Raw genomic sequence first — 27,802 nt, forward strand, 5'->3', positions numbered from 1 at the left:
CTGATTTTGCTCTTGGGGGGGGGACCCCTTCCAAGTGCTTAAAAAATCCATGTCACTTTGAAACTCCCCCTACAGCTGTAGTTTCTTTTAAATAAAAGCTTCTGCTGACCTTACCCAAAAATACTCTGTGTGTGTTTCCATGACAATTCCTGGTGCCGTGACTCGGATCCAGAACACAGGCTGAGGAAGGAAGACCGCAGGCTACCCCCCGCCCCGAACCCTGAGGCGCCAAACTTGAGAGGTAAGAGACCTAATTCAAAATCTCTATTGGGGTTTCGGAGGAGGACTGCCTGTAGGCTTCCAACTTGGCCGTGGTAACTGGATCTGAACCTTGTTAAAACAGGTCAGTCTGAACCTTACTGCTGGCTAAAATTTTCTGTCTGGTAAAGGATCCCATTTTGTGTCTGGTAACGTATGTTTTAGGGAGAAACTGTTTGAGGCACCTTCATCCAACAGCACATCGGGCTTATAGTTAATTAACTAAGGCGGTGTGGGGTAGGAGGTCTGGCTGACTGAATAAATGTGCATGTGTGTGTGTATTTAGAAATATGAGCCACTGACCAGGACTGAGACTATGGTTGGGCTCAGCCGCCCCAATTCTGCCTGACAGGGCAGTTTTGAAAGCAAGGGGGCCCAACTGGAACCTCATGACCCAGTGGACAGGGCTTATTGAATGAATGTGTGTGTGTATTTAGAAATATGAGCCACTGACCAGGACTGAGACTACGGTTGGGTTCAGCCGCCCCAATTCTGCCTGACAGGGCAGTTTTGAAAGCAAGGGGACCCAACTGGAACCTCGTGACCCAGCGGACAGGGTGTCTGAGTGATTTTGTCTTTTCCAAACCCCTTGTCCCAGTAGCTTCTGCCGAAAGCAGGAGTGAAAGGATCCCTCTAGTGTTTCCCTCCCCATTTCCATTTTATGAGCCGGTGTCGGGTCAGAAGCCTTTTGTCTGGGCAGTGAAAAACTGCGGGGCAAGGCACTGAGCGGCTCGGACATCCTAAATAAGCCTCTCCTACGTCTCCCTGTGTGACTGAAAATGGAAACAAGTCAGTCTAAACAGGTTCCTGTCCCCCCTAAGGGGACTCCGGTGTACTTTATGTACACACACTATTCTCCCGAGACTTGCAAGTACCTGGATAAGTGGAACTGGTATACTAGGGATGATCCTGTGAAACATTTTCCACAGGAAGGAACATTTGATCAGGATAAAATAGTGCACATGAGAGGGGCGTTAGAGTCCCGTGGATCCAAAACACCACAAAACCAGTGGGACGCGTTCTTTTATTGGTATGATGAAATGTCCAAAAGGCGGATAGAATCTCAAACTAGGAGCCTAAAAGACTCTCAAGATAAATTAAAACAGCAGTTAAAAGCTGTTCGGGAAAAATTGGCTGCTCCCCCAAATTACACGCTGGCCACCACTCCGATGTATCCAGCATTGCCCGGGGCGCCCCCACCACCGGAGCCAGCAGAGGATATCCTTGACCTTTGTTCGAACCCTGCTCTCCTGGGACTCCCACATCAACAACAACCGGTTCAACATCAGGCTGCAGCCCAGGCTAGTGACCCATTAGCTGAAGCTCCTTCAGTAAATCCATCCACGGAGCTTAATAGTCCGGACTCATCCACCATATCTGCCACTCAATCATCACCAGTGTGGCAATTTACTCCTGGGTCACAACCCACCACAGGTGTATTTAGAAAAATGGAAATAGGCATGGAAAGATCTCCCATCAATCTGAGATCCCGAACTACACAAGTTTACCCCTTAAGACAAATGCCAGGCATTGGCACCGATGGACAAAATATAATAACTGTGCATGCACCCTGGACTCCAGGTGATCTCTACAATTTAACTCAAAAGTTCCCAAAAATCAGGGAAGACCCAAAAAAATTTCAGGAAGAATTGCAGACTGTTATAAATTGTTATAATCCAACATGGGCTGACATTAATCAGCTCATGCGATCCATTTTGCCCAAGGAAACTATGCTACGTCTACGCTGCCTGTACTTGGCCAGATCAAAACCCAGGGATTGGCCAAGACTTTATTGACAAGAGAAATGCTTTGGTTCAGGCAGTTCTCACAATTTGCCCAAAAAAGGCAGACTGGACCAAAATAAATACCTGTAAACAAAACAAAAATGAACACCCCAGTGACTATTTAGAACGCCTCAAACAGGCATTTAAACGATACTCAAAATGGATAACCCAGTCAGAAATGCTAAACAAGCAATAGTGGCAGCATTCGTCCAGGGACTTAACCCTAAAATTGCTGAAAAAATTCAAACAGTAATTATTGGCTGGGAAACTAAAGATTTGACTGAAGTCCTTGCTGCGGCTAACCATTTTCATAACAAATTGGAACGGTCTAAAGACAGTGCCGAGTTTAAGTTAATGGCCTTACAGATTTCTCAGTTGCAGGGTCCAGGTAGAGAAAGGGGACGAGGACGGGGAAGGGGAGGCCTGGATAGATTCAGGGAAAGAGATAGATCCTTGAGCCCACAAAACCCAGGCTATGGGAACCAATGTCATTATTGCAAGCAAGAAGGACATTGGAAATCAGAATGCCCCAACCGCCCCGGCCAAGGACCCAGACCCCAGCCCCCACCTCCACTTCCTGTCAATTTTCCCAGTGTTGAATAGGACAGCCTGAGGGACAGTGACATCATTGCTCCTTTGCTTGCTACTGACCAATCTGGTCCGTTTGTTAAATGCCTTATTTCTGGTAAACCTGTCTCCTGTCTTGTCGACACCGGAGCGTCCCGCTCCACGCTAAAGGCTGCTGAGTTTCCTTTTCTACCTTATTATCCTGAAACTGTAAATGCTGTCGATATAGGCAGACAACCTATCCCACATCCCGTCTCTGAACCTGTCTCCATCTCTATTGGCCCTTTATCTAAAAATCATGCCTTTCTTCTTAGCCCCTGTGCACCTGTCAACCTTCTTAGTAAGGATTTGCTGTATAAACTGGGATGCGTGATTTATTGTAGCCCAGATGGTGTTTACCTTGAGGTACCGGAACACAGGAAAACCGAGCTTGTGGCTTTGCTAACCCAGGAGTACTCTGATCCCGACACTTCCTTCTTACAAGAGGAACTGTTGGCACGAGTACCTCCACAGCTGTGGTCCACCCATGCAAATGAAGTGGGGCACATGCTGAGTGCTGAACCAGTGCGTATCATCCTGAACCCTGCCAAGACACTTCCTCGTGTCCCACAGTACCCCATCTCAAAGGAAGCTGAGAAAGGGATCAAGCCTGTCGTTTCCTCACTCCTTGAGCAAGGGATTATTGTCCCAATACGCTCCCCTTGCAACACACCTATCCTACCTGTCAAAAAACCTGGTAAAGATACGTATCGCTTTGTGCAAGATCTTCGAGCTGTAAATGCCGCTGTGTTACCCGCTTTCCCCGTGGTCCCTAACCCTGCCACTATTCTTTCCTGTATCCCTTCAGATGCTACATATTTCACAGTAGTGGATCTTTGTTCTGCTTTTTTCTCTATCCCCGTTCATAAGGATAGCCAGTATCTGTTTGCATTTACTTATCAGGGATTTCAATATACCTGGACAAGACTCCCTCAGGGATATACAGAGTCCCCAACCCTGTTTTCCCAGATCCTAAAAAAAGATTTAAATCCTATCACGTTCAAAGGGGGGTCCACCCTTGTTCAGTACGTTAATAATCTATTATTAGCCTCACCCACTTTAGAGGCCTGTGAGCAAGATACTTTGACACTCCACACAGCTTTAGCTCAAAAAGGCCACAAGGCCTCAAAATCTAAATTGCAGCTCTGCAACTCTAAGGTACATTATTTAGAGCATGATATCTCAACAGGAGAACGACACCTTTCCCCTAATAGAGTTGAAGCTATCCTCAACATTCCCAAACCTATGACTAGAAAACAGATGAGGGGATTCTTAGGTACAACGGGTTATTATAGACAGTGGATCCTGGGTTATGCTGCTTTCGCAAAACCCTTACAAGCATTCACTCATGATACCACCCTGGAACCCCTCCCTTAAACTCCTGAAGCCAAACAAGCATTTGTGGCCCTTAAACAAGCCCTCACTCTTGCTCCTGCTCTTGGACTTCCTAATTATAAAAAACCCTTTACCTTTTGTCATGAATGGGAAAAAAAAAAATCGCTTTAGGAGTACTCACTCAGCTGCATGGTAAAAAGCATCGCCCAATTGCATATTACAGCTCTGCCCTTGATCCCGTAACTGCGGGACTTCCTCCTTGCCTCCGTTCAGTTGCAGCTGCTGCCTTGTTGGTTAAAAAGGCAGATTCTCTAGTTTTGGGACACTCTTTAACCGTTGCAGTTCCACATGCTGTGATGGCCCTTCTGCTCAAAGACAAAACTCAGCACATTTCCAATTCCCGTCTTACTAAATATAAAAAACTTCTACTGTCAGCTACAAATGTAACCTTAAATCGCTGTTCAATTCTAAATCCTGCGTCACTTCTGCCTATTGCCTCTGATGATAAGCCTCATGATTGCCTGTCTATCACAACTCAATTGTTAACCCCTCGAACTGACCTCAAGGACATTCCTATCCCGAACTCTGACCTTGTTTTGTTTGTTGATGGTTCCTGTCTTAGAAATGATGCAGGCAAATTAGTTGCGGGATATGCAGTATGCACTCAGTATGCTGTTTTGGAAGCCTATTCTTTACCCCAAGCTCGTTCTGCTCAAGTTGCTGAACTCGTTGCTTTAACACGTGCTTACATTCTTGCAAAAAATCAAACCACAACCATTTATACTGACTCTAAGTATGCTTTTGGTGTTGTTCATGATTTTGGACAAATCTGGAAACAAAGAGGGTTCCTCACTTCATCAGGGACCCAAATCAGTCATGGTTGTTATATAAAAGCGCTCTTAGAAGCTGTTCAATTGCCTCTTGCTATTGCTATTGTTAAATATAAAGCTCATGAGAAACCCTTTGATGATGTCACACGAAAAAATGATCTGGCAGACCGTTCTGCCAGAAATGCGGCCCTTTCTGGCCCACAGGCTCCTAACTCTGTTTTTGTTTGTTTTTCAGCAGACCAGTCTCCTTTGGCTAGCCTTTCAAGTCTGGCCCTTCTTCAAAATCAGGCCCCCCCAAAAAAAAATAAATGACTGGCTTCGTACAGGATGTTCACTGCACCCCGACACTCTCTGGCGCTCCCCGGACGGCCGCCTGGTGGCCCCTAGAGAGCTTTTGCCACATCTTGCTCGTTTAACCCACTCTGTGGCCCATACGAGCAAAGGAGGAATGATTGCTACAGTACAAAGAAATTGGTTTGCCCCAAATTTTCCTTCCATGACACAACAATACTGTAGCTCCTGTCCCATCTGCTTAACTCACAACATTGGGCAACGGATAAAAACGACACCCGCAGCCCATCCCCCTCCATGGGGACCGTTTGTAAATCTGCAAATTGATTTTGTGCAGCTACCTAAGTGCTGTTCTTATAAATACATTCTTGTTATTATTGATGTGTTCTCTGGATGGGTGAAAGCCTACCCATGCGTACGTGCTGATTCCATCACTGTAACAAAAAAATTGCTCAAAAAATTCATCCCTAGATTTGGATTGCCCCTCACAATAGATAGTGACCGTGACACCCATTTCACAGGACAGATAATAAAAAACATCTGCCAAGCACTCAACATACAGCAACACCTACACTGTAGTTATCATCCACAGTCAAGTGGTGCTGTAAAACATAAAAACTCTGATTTAAAAACACGCATTTCGAAGATTTGTGCTAAAACAGGCCTCAAATGGCCTGATGCACTGCCCATTGCTCTTATGCACATTAAAAACACTGTTAACAGAAAACATGGCCTAACCCCTTACAAAATACTCATGACACGACCCATGAGGATGCCAGCTACACCACCTGTTGCCCCTCACCAAACAGACCTACAATTAACTGATGAAACTGTACTAAATTATTGCAAGGCATTAATGAAGTATGCCAGGTCTGTTCATTCACAGGTCCAAAAAGCCTTACCTCAACCACCGGATGTTCCCTGTCACAACCTCGAACCAGGGGATTGGATCTACGTAAAGGTCTATCAACGAAAAAACGCACTTCAACCCAGATAAAAAGGACCTTTCCAGGTACTTCTGACCACTAATTCTGCTGTTCGTTGCCAAGGTCACCAAACGTGGACTCACGCCTCGCACTACAAGAAGGTATCACCTCCATTAAACCCCGAAACAGCTATATTCCAACCAAGGTTGGGATCTTTCCCTGAGGCCAAGGACAAAGACCCTCAGGACCTCACTCAGGCAAGTGAGGAACATCAGGGTACAAGTGCTAATAACCTCTCCCCTGCACCCAACACCTCAGCCCAGCCGGATTCATCAGTTAAAGGACGAAGATATCATCTTCGGCCTCAAAAAAAGTGAATGCTCCCGTTCGGAAGATCACCACCTCGATCAAGACCAAGAGCCGACATTATCAGTCCTTTAGATAACTTGAGTCCAGAGGACGAAAAAAGACTTTGGCTGCCATCCTGAGTTTGGCTGATAGTGTTCTTTTTCTTACTGGTGCTGGTTATGTTTGTTGTTAAGATTCTTTGTCCCTCCTGTATCTAAAAATGGCACTGATATCCTTATATATCACACTTGGATATCTCAGTATCACCCAAGGGGGGATAAAAAAAAAAATTTATATTTGCAGATCTCCCATGCGGTGGCTCAAGCTGAAAATAAAAGTGACTGCTGGATATGCTCTCACAGCCCAGCACACCTACACCAAGAAATCCCAATGATCGGAGTACCAATATCCCTCCAGCAATAAAAAACAATAAACGGCGGCTTTGTTAGACACTACTCGTTAGCTGCCCATCGGTCCGCTCCTAAAAAATGGAGGGCCGCCCCTGCTAACTGGATAATCTCCCCAAGAGTAGAGGCGCCTTTCTTTTACAGATCCAACAACACCGGAGCTTATAATAAAGCCACACCTGTAAGACACTACCCTCATTGCCTAACTACTCTAGATTATAGCCCTAGTAGCACCAGTGAAATCCTGTTGGGTAACATACCCTCTCTCAATTATACAGGATTCATGGTCTACAACTTTTCTAAAGAACCTCATGTTGCTCTCATTGCAAACAGATTGGAATTTTACATTCACTCGAATTTTACTTCTTATAATATATCTCGGTCCAGCAGGATAACAGCTGAACGTGGACCGTCCTATACGATACATATCAATCAAAAGTGCTGGATAGGGCACAACAACTGTCGAGATTTGAGTACCCTTTCTGCCCCAGGCCTTTACTGGCTCTGCGGAAACAGGGCTCATAAAATCTTGCCCTGGAATTGGGTGGGGGCATGCACTCTTGGACATGTTATCCCTGGTTTCAAAATGCATAGTGCAATATATCTAAAACAAATAAAAAATTACAACCATCACATAAAAAGGGCAGTTAACCCCTTAGCTACCAGAAACACAGGGTTCCATCGATTTGTAAAAACCTTCATACCGTGGCTTAAAATAAGAGAATTAAAACTAGCCATAATTAACATTTCAGCCACAATGAAAACTATAAAAAATGCCACTGTGAATACAATTCAGGCTCTACAAAAAGAGATCTCCCAGATCTCACAAGTAACTATACAACACCGCATAGCCCTAGATTACCTATTGATATCCCAGGAAAAAATATGTGCCTTAATAAACTCCACCTGTTGTGTCTATGTCAATCAAGACATGCGAATCAAAACTGACATTCGCAAAATCCGAAATCAGTTAAGGGTCCTACATCAAGTGGCCTCAAAAAATACTGACTGAGGTCTAGAAAAAATGTAGTCTTGTCTAACCTCCTGGCTCCCAGATTTCGGGGCCCTTGACAAAAAAATCCTGTATAAAATATTGGTTGTCTTGATAGTTCTGATAATGTTCTATGTCTTAATACAAGTGATCCTCTGCTGCGTGAAAGCCAGCAGGAAAAGCTTTAACAAGACAAAAAAACCCACAGCAGAGTCTAAAATAATGGTGTTACAAAAGTGTGAGCAAATTAAAAAAAAACATAAAAGGCTGCATGATAAAATAGAGCGGCTGATGAGAATGAAAATTTAAGGCTAAAGTGAGACTAAATAGTCTCAAAGGGGGGGGCTGTGGAATCAAAAAAAATATATGCCTTAAACTTTGATTATTTTAGTTATAAGATGACATAACCGCTTTGTATAGAATTGCTGGCTCTGTACAGTAGAACAGATAAGGGCAAGTGTTTGTTCTTTGTAACTCTTCTACAAATACTTCACTCACCGCGGCCTTAAAGGTAAAAAAAAAAAAAAAAAGTATGTACAAAGTAGATTTCCAGGTGCAAGAAGGAGGTTTGTGAACTAACCTCACCTCCCTCATAATTCCCATCCTGATTACAGCAAAGAAATAATGAAATAATATTATAGCCGCTTTTCATGCTAATTTCACTATATGATCACATGAGTTATAAGCGACTGTTAAAAAATATATAAGCCTCCTGATTTTGCTCTTGGGGGGGGACCCCTTCCAAGTGCTTAAAAAATCCATGTCACTTTAAAACTCCCCCTACAGCTATAGTTTCTTTTAAATAAAAGCTTCTGCTGACCTGACCCAAAAATACTCTGTGTGTGTTTCCACGACAATTCTAAAAATGAATACCTTTTGAAGCATCTAAACTACAACAGAGTTTTCAATTCGTCACAAAATACAGCACTGAATGACTATTTCTTCCCTTGTTTGAGTTTGAATAATATAATGACCAGCTTGCAACCTTTCAAATTACTTTTCAAATTTGGTTGTTTTTGGGGGTTGGTTTTTGTGGGGGTTTTTTGGTGAGTCAAGTTACTGCCTAATAGTACAGATTTTGCAATATACGGGGAAATTCACAAGTTTGATAGCTGGTATGAGTCAGCAACAGCTCTAGTTAAGTCAGTCTCCTTTACTGTACTGATTTCTTACAGAGAAGAGGCCATTGCCCCAAGGAATATGAATGCCTTGAGGTAACAAGCCTGCTGTCAGGTGTAGAATTTTGCTTTTTCTTTCCTTCTTGCAATTTAAAATGTGTCTTGTTATTCTGCTGGAGCTAAATAAAGGATTAAACAGACAAAAGACCGTTTTAGCCAATCACCACTCTTAAAATTTTATCATCTCAGAAACAGCATTGAAATTCTTATTGGTGCTGCTATTTTTTTCCTCTCTGTAAGTCAAAGGAATGACATCAGGAGTAGCTTTGTTCTTACATTCAAATTCATTACTCCATATTCACATGACCTTCATTTAGTTTTGTACTGTGGCCTCAAATGCTTATCCAGTTTATAAATTTACTCTTGAATTATCAGTCCTACAAATCCTGCTCCCAATAGTAGCATCACTGCAAAAGCAAAGAAATCAATCAGTCACAGACAACTTTCAGAAAGGTAAGAATCACAATTTTATTTTTGTTTCTTCAGATTTGCCTGTTCCTGGCACTGAGGCAGATTTTTGACAAACAGGCTTTTTTACTTATTAAATGCCACAGCTACACTTGGGGGTTTCATTGCTAAAGTTGCTGATTGCCACTCAAATCTTCCTGCCAGGAACATACTCAGCTAATTACACAGGTGTTTCCAGACGTGGAGTAGTTATAATGTCACCCCTCCTGTTCCCTCAGAGAAATCTTCAGTTTCCAATTTGAAATGGTTCTACAGTAGGCAGCTTATCTTCTCTCATTCTCTTTCTCCATTAAAAAGCAAAGCAAATCTTATGAAAGAAGGAAGCAGGGGGTAAATCTTAATGTACAATCACTCATGGATTAAGGATTTCTGGAATTAAACCTATCCATCTCATCATGAGTAATGAAAACCACATTTCTTTGAATAGCTGTGCTGCAGACATTTGTCAAGCAGATGTTCCAAATGAGAATAATCAAGATAGAAAACCTTTGAAGGAATACTTGAGCTTGTAAATTGAATTGCATCACCAAGATAAAATACTCAAAACTGGCAAATTAAAGTCTATAGGATGATTGACTTTAAAAATAGATACAATGAGGATGGACTCCATCAGTGGAAGTAGACAGGAAAATATCTTAGTGGCTGTGCTGTTAATGATGGTTGATATTCATTATTCTTCATGACATTAATTAGGGCAAGAAAACTGTTTTTCATTTAGGTGCAGTATGCTACAATGACAAACAAGGATCAAAGTTTGATACCACCTGTTGGCAATGGTATTTCTAGCTGAGGGAATACAGGGAGAAGCATATCTAGATATCCTCAGGTAAGTTCCATTGTGGGACCTTTACTGGAGACCTAGTAGTGAGAATGAAAGTGGTCATAGGGATGCAACCTCTGGATATATTTCTTCCAGGAATACTTCACTGCCCCTCTAGACTTTGGACCAGAAAATTTGGGAGAGCACTACACAAGTCCTTTTCTCTCAGGCAGAGGTTGTGCACTTTGTTACTGGCACAAACTCAGCCCCTGCTATCCCAAGTCTGACTTCCAAGTCTTAGGAAGCTCACACCACATCCCTCCCTGAAAGCAGCAAGTTGTGCTACCTCTTGAACAGCTCCGCATCCCCTGTACCTAGTGAAAGATGGCCATGGCCTAAAGCAGGATGCACAGGTTTATTTAGGAGAGGCTTTCAAATTACGTCATAGCGATAAGTAAAACTACATCCAAAATCAGCAAGGGTTGATTTTTAATTGTGTTTAAAGGCTTTCCCCACCGCCTCCCACCCCACTAAGTTAGTAGATGAATAGGGAACCTTGACCAGCAAGTGAAAAAATAACTCAAAGTCCCCACCTTTTAATATGCATCACACTCAAAAGGATGTTTCAGTGAATACTAAAAATGTAATACATTGCCAAAAAAAGTTTTAAAAGCTACTTGAAAAAAAATGGTCTCCAATGATAGGGACTTTTCAAGAAGGACATTTGAAAAAAACAAACGTTTAAAATCCCAGGAAAAATCTTTAATTCTCCCTAGGCTGTGCCACATTGAGTCCATTGATGCTAGTATTACGGTTTACTGCTATTAGTATGCTTCTGGTTTTTTTTATTGTGAGAAAAATTTAAGTCACTCTCAAGCTATCTGGCAGGTTTTGCCTAGGAAATTATTGTCTTCCCTGCAGGTCAGTATAGCAGATATTCCAAGCTTCGTTAACTTCTGAATAGCTCGTGACACACCCAGTATTAATAAATGCACAGATTACAACATTCAGCACTTATTAGGTTAACCAAAATCTCTGGATACTGAGACCAGTTTCAGAACTCAAATGTTTGGCTCCTAATTTGATACTTTCCATTTGTAAAACTTTAACTGTGCAGTATTTACATGTTAAAATAGCAAAATAAGGATTAACTGACAATTGAATTAGGTTTGCATGGCTTTATTCAAAATGAAAAACAATCTTCTAGGAGACATTACTCAGGAAATCCTGTTACATCCTCTGCTATCCATCAGCCACCACTTAGAATGCAAAGCTAATAGTATATCCCAAAACATTCTCCTCTGAACTAACACATTTGCATTTGCTTTGGTTTTGTAGGCTGAAATCAAAACATATCTGCCATCTCATTGTTCATTTCATGGGGCATGAAAATTTCAGCTTCATGATTCAAATTAGATGCAATTTGAGTGAATACATCTTTGTGTAACTAACTGCAGAACTGATTAATGTAAACATGAATAATGAATATCACCAATGTCAGCATTTGTATCTGATTATAAACATTTCCCACATCAGTGAGATTAATCAAAGGCTTTCTAATCTGGATATTAATGAAGACATCTTGTCTATTTACAATCTTTCTATTATATGAACTAATCTCATTAGCCTTTGACACAGAAGCTAAATTCCATTAACAAACATACACAAGCACCTGAGAAACATACAGATGCTTACCTGATAATTTACAATACTGTATGTCAACAGATATTATTTGGTCACATATCAGTGTGTGTTAAAGCATTTTCTTCCATTCTCATTTTAAAAGTTGACCACTTTCCTTCCATACTGAAAGAGATGAAGAGATTTGAAGTTACTAACCCTTTTGAATGCTGTGGTTATTTATGCCAGCAGGTCATTCTGAATTATGGGCCATACTTAATCATGACCCTGTCAAGATTATAAATCAGATCACATGCATCAAGGCATTCATCTACCTACTTGCAAACTGTACTTAAAAATATAATCTGTATTCACTAATGAATTCTTTAAAACTCCTTTTGTGCTGAACCTTGAAGCTGAATCAACACTTAAGAGTATGACCAGTATAGCCATTCTGGGATAGCAATATTGACAACCTTCTCATGGAGACACAGACTACAATAGCTGAAGTATACTTTATATCAATCATCTGAATAAGATGTATCAGCAAAAATATATATTTTTGCCAGCAAAAGCATATCTAAGCAAGGGCTTTTAGGCAGTAGAAATATGCCATAAAAAATCCCAACCAAGCATATTATACCAGCAAAGGTTTCTAGTGTAGACCTAGCCAGAGGTATAGTTCAGGGTGAAATATTCCCCATCTAGGCTACTTGCTGTTAAGTACAGCTAAGGAGTACTTTGCTAAAGCCTTCCTCTCCTTGTATCTTGGCAGACACAACATATTGATGTCCAAACTCTGCCCATTTATTTGTGGAAGATGAGGAAAAGCGTAGTACACTCAAAACAGACCTTATCTCCTGTGCCTGCTGTCATAATTCAGGCAAGACTGATTTGACCACTCAAGGGGAGGGAAGAGGTTCCCATCACTAGAACCACAAGTTAACACTTTGTTTGTATTGATTCAACTTTTTTTTTCCCCTCACATGGGAACTTGGTTTATACAGGGGAATAAACTTTTATTTTGTAGCAAAGAGAACAACAGGCATGATAATGCCTTGGTGTTCCTTTCCCTTAGGCTCCAGAAAATTTTAGAAATTAATTTTGAAATTGGCATGATGAAATTAAGCACAAAAATGATCATGCTTCATGTCACATCTGGCATGATGCTGAAGGGGGGCTATTCTGGCAGCGTCCACATACATACTTCATTAAAGCTACCTTGGCCATCTCTAAACTACACTGCAGTCTGCTAATATGGTCTATTTTTCCATTAAGGCTATAAATATGGACCAGAAAATAATCCTGATATAACCCTTGTGGAAAGGCTAATTATCTCACTATGCTGAATGTCAATTAGAAGCAGTATGTCAATTAGTATCAGGTATGATACTGCTAAAATTACAGGGTGAATATTACAAAAACAGTTCCATGAATATTTGTTCAGATAGTCTAATGAACTTACTTTGACTGTTGGCTGACTATTAATAATCTGACAAATAAATATAGAGGAATATTTTTCAAAATAGCAAAATGTAAACAAACATATTTGCCAAAATGTAATTTAAAAATTGCATTTCTGATCCTCTCTCTGTATCGGGAACCCGATTCTTAGAATTAGCTTCTTTTAGACAAAGAGAAATGAATCATGATCTCTATGTCCCATAAAAACAGCTCAAATATGAAACTCCAACTATTCAAAAATCAGCTGTTCATGCTCAAATTATATGCCAAGAATTATTTGCAGAAGTAATTCAGCAACTGTCAAATTCAAGAAAAATCAAAATCTGTTCATACTTAACTCACAACACATATAGGAAATACATTTTATTAAATAAATTATTCAGTAAGAATTAGTCAGCCAGCTCTTGCTGATTTTTGTATGGGAAATGCTGGATTGTTCAGGTACAAAACCATGTAGAGGGCACAACCACAGAAAGCAATCTACATAGCACTTAAGAACTTAGCAACACAGAAAAAATCTTGGAGCTGATCATTTTTGCAGAGGGACAAAAGCATCCAGAAACATGCAGTATTGATTTTTCTCTTGTAGCATCTCATAGTGACATAAGTTGTAATCAACTGGGACATAAATAGGGGAGTGTGAACTTGCTTCAATTTAATGATTGCAGCAGCACCCAGACTAAGAATTGGTAGTATTTATCCCAATCAGTTAACTGTGTTTAGTTGGTCTTTGAGGCCTTTCTTCACCACAGAAATTATTAATAGACAAAAGTATTGGAGACATGCTTTGGAATGATAACTAAAAAAGATTTACTACAGTAAAAAATTGGCTGAATTTTTTTAAATTTCACGTGTATTCTTATAAAATGAAAACAGCAAACTTTCAGTGTTCTCTCTTCCTTACAAGAAAAAAAAAGTAGAAGACTTCTTATGTAGGAACCTCTGGGAAGAATTATTTAAGATCACTATCTCAAACTATACAAAAGAGAAGGGGAATGAGTAGAATCAAACTATACAAATAAGAATGGGAATGAGTAGGATATGGTGCTGGAGTTCTCTCTTCTGCTGAAAATCTAACCCACAGATCTGTCAGATTCCCTAGGAAGCTGCTTGGATTTGGAGAACTGAGGAAGGGGGGGTTGGGGGGGAAATAAACAGTAAGCATATCCACTACTGAAGTGGCCCAGTATTCTTGTAAGAACTTTCGCTTCTAGCAGTACAGCTATTTCTTGATCAGCACCCTGGCTGTAGCAGCTTCTAGGAACCACAAGAGAGATTTGTTAAAAAGTTAACACAGGCTTCTGTGGGATCAGCTTTTCTAGAGACTCTCTAGAGCAAGGAAGGAGATCGTATATACTGTTTCCCCCTAGTCTTCAGTACTGCAAACTCATGATTTGTCACGTCTACAATATTTGGTGTTTTTCTTGAAGCCCCAAGCTACCAGAGTCATATTATTACATGAGGTTCATCTTTTACTAAGTAGGAAAAACATTAGGTTTTTTAATCCTCTGGTTGTGAAAAACCATTTGAAAATGTGACCTCCATATGCTTGAAGACCCAAAAGGCAAGTAGAAAGTCTCAGCATTTATTTTAAATTCTCATTATTTCTGAAGACTTACGGTTGGAAGTACCCCAGCCTTCCTCCATTATGCTTCTTCTCCCACAACTTCATGAAGTGTAGTCCCATGCCTCCTAAAGCAAAACAGTGGTGGACAGTGTTGCAGAACCACTCAAGCCTGTACTTCATGCAGCTCTGAGCCCAAGGATGGGATAAGAATGATCTGCTCCAAGCTTTTTAGCTCTTTCATATGAAAGAAGCTTGATAATAGCTACTGTCAACATCACTAGTGTTCAGACCAGTAATTCTCTACCAGTGTGCCACAGCACCCTGGGGTGCCTTGAGAACCTTTCAAGTGTGCCTTAGGATGCCATGCAATGTTACAACTGCTAGAGTGGAAACTTGATTCACAAGATCAAAACCCAGAGATTTCACATAGAAATTCATAGTGTAAAAAAAAAAACAAAAAACAAAAAACAAACAAACCCAAAAACAAACAAACAAAAACTTTCTGACCTGTTGAGGTCCTTCAGTTCTCTGCAACAGAACTGCTCTATTTTTCTGTAGTCAAAAAAATGAGTGAAAAACAAAGAGCTGGCATTTTCTGAGGGGCACCTCAAGTCTTAACTCTAAGTGCCTCAAGTCAAACGAGGGGTGCCTTGAATATGAAAAGATTGAGAACCACTGATTTAGACTAACTTCAGTGCCAGTTCAGCATTTTATTTTACACTGGGATATGAACATCCTCTCTCTCTATTGCTGTAACACGCATAATAAGCCTTGTCTTACAACTTCGATAAACTGCAAAAATGGCATAATTTCAGCAGAGATCCTGTAAAACATTGGGCATTCAGGAACTTACACATGCTGTAAATTATTTATCTTTTCAGACTTTTTTTTTTTACTGTCTGTTTCTTTATAACAACAATTTAAAACAAAAAAAAAATTAATGACATGATTTAATAAAAGTCTAAAGTCTTGTTTAAAAAAAGACGGGAAAGTATACATTGCAAGTAAAACTTGAGTCTACTAAAGCTCTCCATCATATCAAGTAAAGAGATGTTTGATATCCATCGTTGAACAGACTTATCACCAAATTTTAACAATGAAAGGTCTGTAAATATCTGAAGGAACAACTGAAGAAAGTGGGCTTCTTTAGAAGAGATCTGTCATAATATTTTACTAGTCATCTGCTGTGTGTGAGAAGCATGATATAATAAACTTCAAAACAACTTGAAGGGATTGAACCCAAATCACTCAGACAAAATGCATATTGTTTTAGAAAGTTGTACCCTTTATTTTAAAAACAGTAGATCATTAAGTATAGTTTGGAATTCCAAAATATTCTATTACCTTTTAATACATATAAATAATAATCCCAAGCAGCCATTGAAGCAGGGAGAAACCTCTTTGTTAGTCCCAATTAAGTTTATGAAGGCCTAATACACTTGTTTTATACAAGCTTTTCATGTTTTAAGAACAATTTTGACCAGTAGTTGGTAACGGCTTTCACTTGGTTCCATTACATGTAATCCAGGCTTATGCACATCAGTGCATGAGATTGGGGTAGGAATGAAGGAAGGAAAGGCACACAGAGATCAGAATGGGAGGATCTCCAGTGACTTCAACAGGCTTTGGATCAAGCCATTAAAAAGCAAAACTTGAACTGCACGCAAGAAATTTAAATATTGTGCACAAATATTGTGAATCAAAATATTGTGAGTGAATCAAGAATCAAAACAAGACACAACCAAGACCCAGTTGCTACAAGAGAGGGAAATGATACTCTGTCTTTCATGTACTGAAACTAAGGACATATCTCAACAAACTTATTGTCCCAAGAAGCAGTACTCTCAAGAATGCCATTACCCTCAAACATGCCTGGCACATTAAGATTGCAATGCAGATATGTACTCTTACCATTAAGAAATAATAGAAGCAAGCAGCAGAGCAAGAAACAGTTTGCTTTGCTTCTCTTCTCACCTTTAGATGCCTTTTTTTTTTAAACAATATCCATTCATATTTATGCAACTTACAAAACAAACAGCAAAAAACGTTAACATTGTTTTCTATCATTTTGTCCTTTTACTGTTTATTATTTTTTTCTCCAGATGCCATTTACTTATTTCATAAGGGAAAAACAGGACCGGGACATTCATAACCAAAATCTAGCAGGAAATATATTTTAAACATGCACTAAAAATAATTTAACCGTATTTGATGTATCAAGAGGTAGGAATTGATAATTGTTCAATTATGGGGAAAAAAACTAAAGGTATCATGAAACTTCTGAATTGCAACTATCAAGAACAAAGTATTATTTTAGATAACTAGATAGAAATATTGCTAATTGACTTGTTATTTCTTGTACAGTAGTCCACATGGGTAATTTTGTTAACAATTTACCAGTAATTAAAGTTTCATTTGCCCAGATAAGATCATAGCATGAAGTTCTTTGGTTAATGGAACATAAGATTTCTTACAGCTGTCAAAAAAGTAAAGTGGATCAGTGATTACAGAAGGATTAAACCCTTCACCCACCAGCCGAAATTTTTGTTGTTTCAAAGTTCCTGTCATTTCCATCGTTTCCTATAGAAGAAAGAAAGATTAATCATTCATAGGAAATACTTATTGTTTTATCTGAAGGAACATCTATTTAAAAACATCCTACTTGACTAACTCCGTGACTAGTTCAGCAGCTGCTGAACTAGATATGCAACCCACTTCAAAATAAAATGAAACCCTATCAAGATTGGCATCCTATGATGTCTAACTTCCTCCACAAAAAATTTGCTCCCCCTATCTTCCCTTCCATTTTGCTATCTTCCTAGCTAAGAAATTATATTTGGCCAATAAAATTGAATCCCATACAATCTGAACTACCTTTCCACCATTTTTTACTTGGTTAAATCCTTCTGCTACCCCCGTCCCCAGTTTGGTCTCTGCACAGGATTTTAGTTGTTTCTTCCAAGAGATAACTGGAAAAAATATAAATATGCTTTTGCCCCTCTCCTTGATTTTCTTCCCTTTCTTTCTGCCTCTCCTCCAATTCCCTTCCCTTCTCCCATCACATACAGAAGTTTCTCATTTGCTCTTTCCCTTCAGTGCCTCCACTTGCTCCTTGAATGCCTCATCCCATTTCCTGATCTCATTTGAATATGCTAGTCTCCTCCTTTATACTTCTCTTTGGGCGTGTCTACGAGATGTTTCACTGTGCAGTGGAGCTAATAACTGCACTGTCTGCATTTACGCGTGCAGATGCTTACTGCACAGTAATTGGCTCTAATCGCAAGTAAATATGCTACCTGCAAATGCAAGTAGCAAATGTGTTTGCGATTAGTAACTGTGCAGTACGGCACATATAGATAAGTGACCGGGAGCAAATGTGCTCCTAGTCAGCTGGGCAGCAGGGGGTGGAAGATTGCTCAGGCCCCTGGGAGCTGCCTGCTGCTGGGGAGGGCTCTGCCACCAGAGCCTGGGTGGGGATTATGTCCCCCTGCCCCAGTATCAGGCAGCCCATGCTTTGCAATTGTGGGGTGGGAGCTGAGAGATCCTTATCTCCCAGCCTGAGTTCCACAGTTGTGAGGCCTGGGCTGGGAGATAAGGATCTCCCAGTGCCAGTTCCCCGACTGGAAGCTAGTGTTGGCAGATAAGGATCTCCCAGCCCAGGTCCCGCAACCATAGAGCTGGTGCTGGGAGGCCCCACAACTGTGGGATTTGGGCCCCATGACTCGGACTAGGAAATTAGGATCTCCCAACTCTGGGAAGGGGGACACTGTCCCTGCCTGGTCTCCAATGGCAGAGCCTGCCACTGCAGCAGGCAGTTCTTGGGAGCAAGGAACAATGTCCCAGCCCCCACAAGGAAGCAGCTGTCTCTTGGCCCCATGGCTCCTGCCACCCCCTGGACTAACACCCGTGGGGAGCTTAAAGCTCCCCCTGGCTGCTGCAGGGGCCTGGTGCAGGGCTGCAGGGAATGGAAGCAGTCTGCTGCTAGGAGGAGAAAATCTGCTTCCTCGTCCCTGCATGTGTAGACATGTGCCTGGGACCGTTTTTTCTAGAGTAGAGTAAACTGATTCCACATTACTTGCACATGGAGATGCACCCCTTACCCTTTCACTCTGCTCTCATAAGACAAACGTGCTTTAGGACTCGTCTACATTTGCCCAAGTGGGACCAACACAGAGAAGCAAACCCTGCCCATTTACTGCTATTCACAACACACCAAAGTTCAGAAATCAAACCAGCTCAGAGTGTTTCTCCCAGGTCTGTTTCAGATATGCTTCTGGGTTCATTCTTAGGGTTCCCTGAAGCTAATAAGTTGCCATAACTCTAAGATTTAGTGTACGATGAGTGGGAGCTAGTAGGGTGGGGGCACACTTCCTTGTCTGTAGTCCCAGGCTCAGCACAATGACAATGCAGACCAGGGGTGTCTCAAACATACAGCCTGTGAGCTTGATTTGGCCTGCAGAAGTGGGTCACCTGGCATGCTTGCAGGCTGGATCACCCCACCTTTGGAGCCCCTGCAGCAGCAGTATTCATTCCTGTACCTGCTGGAGCTTCAGTTTCAGTGTGGCTCCAAAACCCAGGAAGTTAATGCAACTCATGGCACCCCTCTCTTACCTGCCACTGAAATTAGGATTTTTAGTCACCTCTGGCAATTTACAATCCAAGGCAGGGAAAAGTGGTGGGCGAGCAGCAGCAGTGTTACATCCCTGGGTTCCAGTGCCATAGCAAAACAGTGCCTCCAGCATCCATGGCATTAGTAACAACACCACAATTTGACACTCATCCACAGCCCCACAAGGCCAAACAAGTCCAACATCCCCGGCCAAACAAAGCCTTAGTCTTTCCAATCTTAAAAAACAAAACAACTTTCAACCTCCATTACCACCTCTCATTTTTCCTTTACTTTTCATCTAAAAGCTGGTTATACATGCTATTTACAATTCCTCTCTTGGGATTCCCCTTCTCCAATTACATAAGACCTACTCCACTGCCTATTACGCTGATCCAAACTGTCTTGTTTCCTTGTCCTTCCCTCTCTCTTTGTATTCCTCTTATCTCTAGTACTCTACTTTGGGACAGGAACTGTCTTTTTGCTCAGCACCTAATACAGTCCTGGTTCCTGACTAGGGCACACATGCACTAAGGTAATACAAATAATAATAAACTTGTTAACTCTTCCCTAATATATGATACTTTTGAAAATGTACTTTGACAGCAGTATCTCATTCCAAATGCATGTCTAATTCACTTCCACTATAACTCTGTTTTCTATTTAGGCATTATATTTTTCTAGGTTTGTCAATCTCACTTAAATATATTGGTTTCAGGTTATTTTCCCCAGATGCATTAGTTTGCATTTTACTAACCTGAATCTCATTTTGTTATTTTGTCCATGTCTCTAAATCTCGCTAAATCCCTTTGTATGATCTCTGTCCTCACTGGTATCCATAATTCCTCTCAGTTTAACATAATCTACAAATGTCATTAGTGTGCTATCTAATTCAAGAGAACAGATTGGTGGTATGACTTATTCTACTTACTATGGAATATACCATCTAAAGTCTCCCTCTAAATCTGCCATATTGCTTTTTATTCTTTTGTTTCCCTGTTCAAATGATGTATAGATTTATGTGCATCGTGTATTTATGTGCACAAAATTACCTGGAGTCTTAAAAACAGCGGGCAGGCATAACTTGGTAGGTATGTCACAACTTGTTTGTAAATTTGTTCCAAGTCTAATGTTTTATTGGGTTTTAAAGTGAAAGCGACCATTCCTGCTTTTCCTTCATGATCTGGTGGAAAAATGTTTTGATGATGGGTACATGCTATATAAACTATAAAAGTCAGATTTCCACACTGACCTCACATTTAAAAATCCAATGTAGTTCATTAACATACTGAAAATTAGTCTGAACAATCAAATATTGTGTTTTAATCAAATGAGACACCCACATGACATGACATAAAAACTTTTTAAATAACAGTAAAACCTTCCATAAAATAGTTCCATCATGTATTCTTTCAGTCTTTATTTTCAAACATGCATGGAGTGACATGAGTTACCACCATTATTCCTTAAGTGTACACTGTAGTTACAGGATACTGAATATACGATGGAGAAACCTGAATATACTCTGCTCCTTATTCTCACTTACAGTACAGTAAGGCCCGTTTACATAATTCTCGTGAGGTAAGAGGGATGTGGACATAGAAATTAATCAAACTTTAAAAATGATTTAATGTTATGGATTTGGATGAATTAACACCAAATTAGCAAAGTGTAAAAAAAGTATGAGGTATAAAGGGTCAGAGTAGTATAACAGAAATTAGGCATAGATTGTTTTCAGAAAACGTAATTTGTTTCTTATTATTTCAATATTTTATGAATTGAAATAATTTTTGAGGGGATTTTCAGAAAAATTCTTCTTCTTGGCTAGTTTACTAGCCTAAATTAAAAGATGAAAACAAAGCTTAGTTTTTGCAAGTGCTTGGTTGTATAGTGAATATATTTTTTTGCTTTAAGTGTGGTTAAAATATTTTCCTCCATACCCTACTGATATACTTTTATTTTGCTTTACGGAGGTGTGGATTCCACACAATTTGAATTAATTCTCCAAGTATTATTAAAATTGCAAAGTCCTGCCATCCCAAATTCATATCAAAGTGTGTGTGTGTGTGTGTGTGTGTGTGTGTGTGTGTGTGTGTGTAAAAATGATTGCGTCTCATATTACAAATATCACTGCAGAGCATTCACTGACTGATTCACAATCTACTGTTATTTCAGTTCTGCATAACAGCTTGTTAGAGAAATAGAAGTTAAATAGCTGAGCTGATGATATTACAGCTATGAAGCAGCAGCAAATCACAGCTAAAGGACAAACTGAAGAACGAACACTTGACATACCCGGGACAAGTACACCGTATACATTTGCATCCTGTACAAAGTCCAGCATACCAACAACATCAGAAACTTCTGCAGTTGAAACATTCTCCCCTTTCCACCTAAAATTGAGGACAAAATACAAAATGCTATATTTATATGAAAACATGGGCATATTCTACTCTTGGTGGATGCCAATAGGTTTTATGTTCACCTTATTCTAACACATCACCACATTTGTTCTTCATTTGGCATTATTAGTCTCCTTACTCCCCAAAGTACTCCCAAAACAAAACTTCATTTCCTAAAATACTTCTGAAAAGCATTATTTGAGGGACTGTTTGTTTGTACAGTCCCAAAGTTCCAAAGTTAGCTATTTTGGAATGACACTCATAAAATTAGACACTAGCCTACTCAGACACTTCAAAGCCAGATATGAAACAAATCAAGCAATATTATCCTGTCCCAAGAACAACAGTTTTTAATAAACTTAAAACAAAAATAGCGATTATACCTGAAGGTATCTCCAATTCTGTCCCAAAAATAAAGAAAATTCTCTTGGTCTTGAACCATCAGATCGCCTGAATTAAGATAGAGATCTCCCTTCTTAAACACATCGTGGAGCAATTTCTTTTCTGTCTCTCTCTCATTTCCAGCATAACCAAAGAATGGATTCTTTGTATTCACTTTGGAAATGAGAAGACCAGCTTCACCTATATAGAAACATTGAGTTAAGTATTGATGTAACATACAGTAGAGCTGCTACTAACTTACAAGGTACAGTTAATTAACTTATAGTTAATTTACTATAAAGAAATGTGTATCATAAGACACAAGAACTCCAGCATGATATATCCATGGGACTAACAAAATAAAGTGCCCCCAGTTTGCCACTACTTTGTACCTTGTTTAATCACGTGTATAAAAAGTAAATGTAAAATGCTGACTAATCAGAGAACACTATTTTATATCAACTCTTTACATATAAAAATTAATCATGGAACATGCAAGGCAATGGAAAATTAGTTTTCATTATCTTCTGGGAATGTCAGCTACTATACAGTAGGATTCAGTATCCTCTCAAAATGCACTCCCTACTCCTTCTGCATACTTACTAGATATGTAAACATGTAAAAAGTCTTGTCTACAATAAGTTTCCTTTTAGTGCTCAGGAGAAAGTGATAGGACTTGAAAAAAAAGAAGTGTTAAAATCTGTTTTAGAAAGTTGATTTTCTGGAGTACCAAGCATCTAGCATGCCCAATGAAGCCAGAGAAGGCTGGTGGGATGTTTAGAATCAAATTAGTACTTTTCAGTTTTGTGTCTGAAAATTTAAAAATAAGTTATTTTCAAGAAGTACTAAATAAGTTAAGACGAGAAGAAAATGTTTGGTGCATGCAAACTGTAGACAAGCATTAGTTTACTAACTGATTAATGGTACATATCACAAAATTTGCAATATAGTTCCCAAACTGATTGTGTCTATGCACATTCTGGGGTTATGTACAAACAGAACCTTCAACTGCAGTTTTCACGTTTATACAAAATGTATATAACCAATAAGGCTATATATCACGCTGTTCTGAGTGTACAAAAGTGGTTAAATAAAAAATACACAAAAGGGATAAAAGCATCACAATTTAATGTCATAGCCTCCTAAGAGGATTTTGTCCTATTTATGGTAGATTTATAGATTTAGAAACCAAAAGGGACCATTAGACCATATAGTCTGACCTGTGCATTGCTCGCTATTAACTTTTACCCACTTACACCAGTATGAAGACTAATGTGTTTTTCAAAAAAGCATACATCTTTCAGAAAGGTATTTGAACACATGATGAGAAAGTAAATCTACGAGTTCCTATGATAGTTTGATCCAGTGCTTAATGACCCCGACTGTTAAAAAAAAAAAAAAAAAAAAAAAAAAAAAAAAAAAAAAAATCATGCTCAACTTCTGGCTTAAATCTGTGCAGCTTCATCTTCCTGGTCCTGGTCTGTAGGCTTTTCCCTACTAGATAAAACAGTTCTTTCATACATGATAAGTACTATGAAGGTACATGCATGTTGGAATGAGTCACCCCTCAATCTTTTTTTTTTGTGATTAATTAAACATACTAATTTTTGTAGCTCTCTCCTGCACATATTCTAATTTTTCAACATGTAAAATTACTGACAGCAGAATTTGACACATCCATTCCTGAATTTAGGAACAAGATAACAGTAATACTTCAGCTCACTACTCTTATTTATCTAATGATCCCATTAGTCTTTTGGATATAAGGCTACACTGTTTGTTCTCTTTAAAAACTGGAGCAATGTAAATATACTTCACATTTTCTGGGATTTACCTAGTATTCCAAGATTTATAAAAAATTAATCTTGAAGGGTCAAAGATCTCTTGAGCCAACATTTTTAGGATTGTTGTGTGGAAGAAAAGTGTTTATTTCTATCAGGTATTGTCCAACATCCTCCTTAATTATTCAGGCCCTGGAAAGTATTTCACCGTTTTCTAATAATAAAGACACATCACCCACTTCAACATTCCTCCCTTTTTTGCATTATGATTAAGAGTTGATGCACTGAATCCCCTTTAGAAACTAACTAGACTGAGGCCATCAAACTTAAACAAGTTGGTGGGCTGGATCTGGACCACTGGGCGTCTCACCACAAACACCAACACTGCTGTGTTTGCACCACTCAACCGCCTTCACCACAACTGCCAGAGCCACAGTATCAACCACAGGCCAAGATACCCATTGCCAACTGCTGCACTAATAACAGCTCCAACAGCCGCAGCAACAGGAGTTGAGCAGCAGTGGCATTAAATCCTTTGCTACTGATATCAGTGCAGTTGCTCTGACAAATACAAATGATGGGGTTTGAGTGGCAGCAGCATTAACTCCTTTGCTGTTAGCACCAACAGCGATGCTCTGGCAGTTGTGGTTAGAAGCCCTGTGGGCCATATGCATGACTTCCCTAGACTAGACCATATCCAGAGCTAAGCCAATACATGACATGAACAGTAAAGGAAAGAGGGAGAATGTGCAGTTTTCGTAGGTTAAAGGCCTTTGCTGCTGATACCATTTCATCGTCCACAGAGCCAGACTTCAGCTTATAAACTGGTTTTGGATTTTCTGTCCTTTAACTATCTGCCAGACTATCAATAAATGGGTTTTTGTGTCTGAAGCCCCACAATGCTTAATAAAGTACTCCTTTACGTCATTCAGCCTACTGTTTTTGCTACCAGTGTTGGTGTTTTATTACATGAACCCTCTTGTAAGTTATTCACATTAACAGTTAGAGACCATGCTTACCTTTCTTAACTTTCTCGCACCAGCCATGCTTATTCCTAAATGGTTCATCTTTTTGAAAATTATACTTTATTAAGTCGGAAGGAGAAAAAAGCTAAAAATGGAAAAAAAAACAGGTCATCAGTTATTCATCTATATAGTGACATCTGGTGGCAACAAATAAGCAATGACAATTCTAGGTACTGCATTCAAACTTTTTCCCCAATCTTTTTCTATCCAAGTGTAGAACCTAGTTTTTCTTTGTTTTGTAAGTATCGAGGTCTAAACCCTATTTCCTCTTCATGCCCCTAAGTAGTAGGGCTGTGCGAAGCTTTGGTAGCCAATTCAATTTGGAGGTGATACGACCGAATCTCCGAATCGAAATTGAATCAGGAGACCAATTAAAAGCTCCGATTTGATTCGAAGCATCCAAATCAATTTGGAAAACCTTCAGAAAAGTTTTGGCCATAAACTAAACAGGCAGCTAACAGCTGATCTGCTGCCTCCAGCTGGTAAGTCTGTTGGGGTTGGGGGAGGGAAGGGATGTAGGGAAGGGAGGGATTGAGGCTGGGGCTGGGACAAGCTGCCCAGCCGGCGCAGGGACAAGCTTCCCAGCTGGTGCAAAAGGCACGTTACTCAGGGAGGGGGGCAGGGGGGCACAGGATGCAGGTGTGGCAGCGTTGAGAGTGGGGGTTATGCCCTGCTCCTGCTTGTCCAGCTGGGGCGGGGGGTGCAGGATGCAGGCGTGGCAGTGCTGGGAGCAGGGGCTCTGCCCTGCTGTGGCTTGGGAGAAGGGTGAGGTGGAATGCAGGTGCAGCTTGCTTCAGGCAGAAGGGGCAGCAGGGCAGAGCCTCGGCTCCCAGCATTGCTGCACCCACATCCTGTGCCCCCCACACTGGCTGGGAAGTGGCGGCAAGGCAGAGCCCCTGCTCCCAGTGCTGATGTGGACCCCACAGCGCTGGGAGTGGGGGCTATGCTGTGCTGCCACCTGGAGTGAGCCACGCCTGCATCAGAACTGACCCCCACTGTGCCAGCTGTGCCGGGTTGGGGATGGGCCCAGGTAGGGCAGCCATGGGGGCTTCTCCTGTGGCACCCTCTCCCAGGGCAGAGGCAGGAACAGCCAGAGGAGCTGCGGGAGAAGCCCCCATGGCTGCCCTGCCCAGCCCCAATATTATCAATATATTATATAAACTGAAAAATCTGTCCTTTCTAAAGGCCTAAATTTCTGTCCAGAAAAATACCCTAATAAAATACTTCGATGTGGAGAACTAGAAGAATTCTTCCGACGCCTGCGCCTCAAAGAATATTTCCACGACGAAACTGAACCCACTCCCAACAACAACTCATCCTCTGACAACATTCAGGAAAGGATAAATGCCAAAAAGCCCAAAAAACCATCAGATTGGACACCTCACAGTGGACGAAACCCTAACCTTGACCGCTACATTGACTGCTTCAGGGAAAGAATGAACAATGAAATAATCAGCAACACGCGCCACCATAACAACCTCTCTCTACCAGAGAAAAAGGCCGTAGAATCTCTAAGATCTAACCACCAAATAGTAATAAAACCAGCAGATAAAGGAGGAGCCATAGTCATCCTAAACTGTGAGGATTACATAAAGGAAGCCAAGAGACAGCTCTCTGACACCACCTACTACAAAGAACTACAAGAAGATCCTACTCCCCTTTTCACCAAAAAACTCAACAATACCATCAAATCATTTCCATCAAGACTACAAGAAAAACTACAGACCTTGATCCCCCCGCTACATAACCCGGGGACTTTTTACATGCTCCCTAAAATCCACAAACAAGGGAACCCTGGTAGACCTATCATATCCAACCATGGGACCCTAACTGAGGAAATATCAGGTTTCGTCGAATCAATCCTAAAACCGCTTGTCACCCACAGAGCAAGTTTTGTACAAGACACTACAGACTTTCTACAGAAACTTAAAAACACAGACCACCTTCCCAGCAACACACTCCTAGCCACCATGGACATTACCAGCCTATATACCAACATCCCACACCAGGATGGCATCCAAGCCTGCCTTACACATCTACAGGAACAAGATTACAACTCAGAATACAGGCCCAAAGATATTACTGACCTTATACACTTCATCCTCACACACAACAATTTCACTTTTAATAATCAACACTTCCTCCAGATGATGGGAACAGCTATGGGCACTAAAATGGCCCCACAGTATGCCAACCTTTTTATGAGCCACCTGGAAGAAGACTTCCTCAAGAACTGCACCATCAAACCCTTGCTATACTTAAGATAGATCGATGACATCTTCATCATTTGGACTGAAAACCTACAATCTCTGATTGAGTTCCAGCAGAAATTCAACAATCACCATCCCTCTATCCGACTTTCTTTAGAATACTCCAGCACCAACATCTCCTTTTTAGACACAATGATCAGTATCCGGAAGGGTAAAATACAGACCACAGTATACAAGAAACCCACAGACCAACATACATATCTGCACAGAACCAGCAATCACCAAAAAAGCTGTGATATACAGCCAAGCCCTCAGATACCACCGCAGTTGTACTGAAGAGAACACCCACTATTGCCACCTCACCAATCTTAAAAAGGCTTTCACCCAGCAAGGACACTCGTCCAGAGAGATAGAACGCACGTTTGAAAGAGCCACCTGGATACCACGTGAAGAACTGCTGCAGTACAGAAGAAAACCCCCCACAAATCGCACACCACTAGTTATGACATATCACCCCTCCCTTGAACCTGTACAGAAAATCCTCAAAAAATTGCAACCCATATT

The 27,802-nt window shown here is 40.6% G+C and overlaps 1 protein-coding gene across 6 annotated transcripts in view; it reads right to left on the reverse strand.

Annotated features, from left to right (window-relative positions):
• Window positions 1-16,097: 16,097 nt before the first annotated feature.
• LOC102577186 (long-chain fatty acid transport protein 6) overlaps window positions 16,098-27,802 on the reverse strand; it is a 52,366-nt gene continuing 40,661 nt past the window's right edge. For 5 of the 6 annotated variants that reach the window (XM_059724890.1, XM_014608800.3, XM_059724889.1 and 2 more), the window contains 5 exons: window positions 25,023-25,113; window positions 22,225-22,423; window positions 21,735-21,832; window positions 20,492-20,622; window positions 16,098-17,413 (listed from right to left, as the gene is read on the reverse strand). In XM_059724890.1, the coding sequence (XP_059580873.1) occupies window positions 17,237-17,413; window positions 20,492-20,622; window positions 21,735-21,832; window positions 22,225-22,423; window positions 25,023-25,113 (696 nt within the window). In that variant the 3' untranslated portion in view covers window positions 16,098-17,236. The remainder of the gene's footprint in view (window positions 17,414-20,491; window positions 20,623-21,734; window positions 21,833-22,224; window positions 22,424-25,022; window positions 25,114-27,802) is intronic. The other variant, XM_059724891.1, reaches the window with a different exon arrangement.

This window comes from Alligator mississippiensis, chromosome 3 (genome assembly GCF_030867095.1).
Source record: "Alligator mississippiensis isolate rAllMis1 chromosome 3, rAllMis1, whole genome shotgun sequence".
NCBI classification, from domain to species: Eukaryota; Metazoa; Chordata; order Crocodylia; family Alligatoridae; genus Alligator; species Alligator mississippiensis.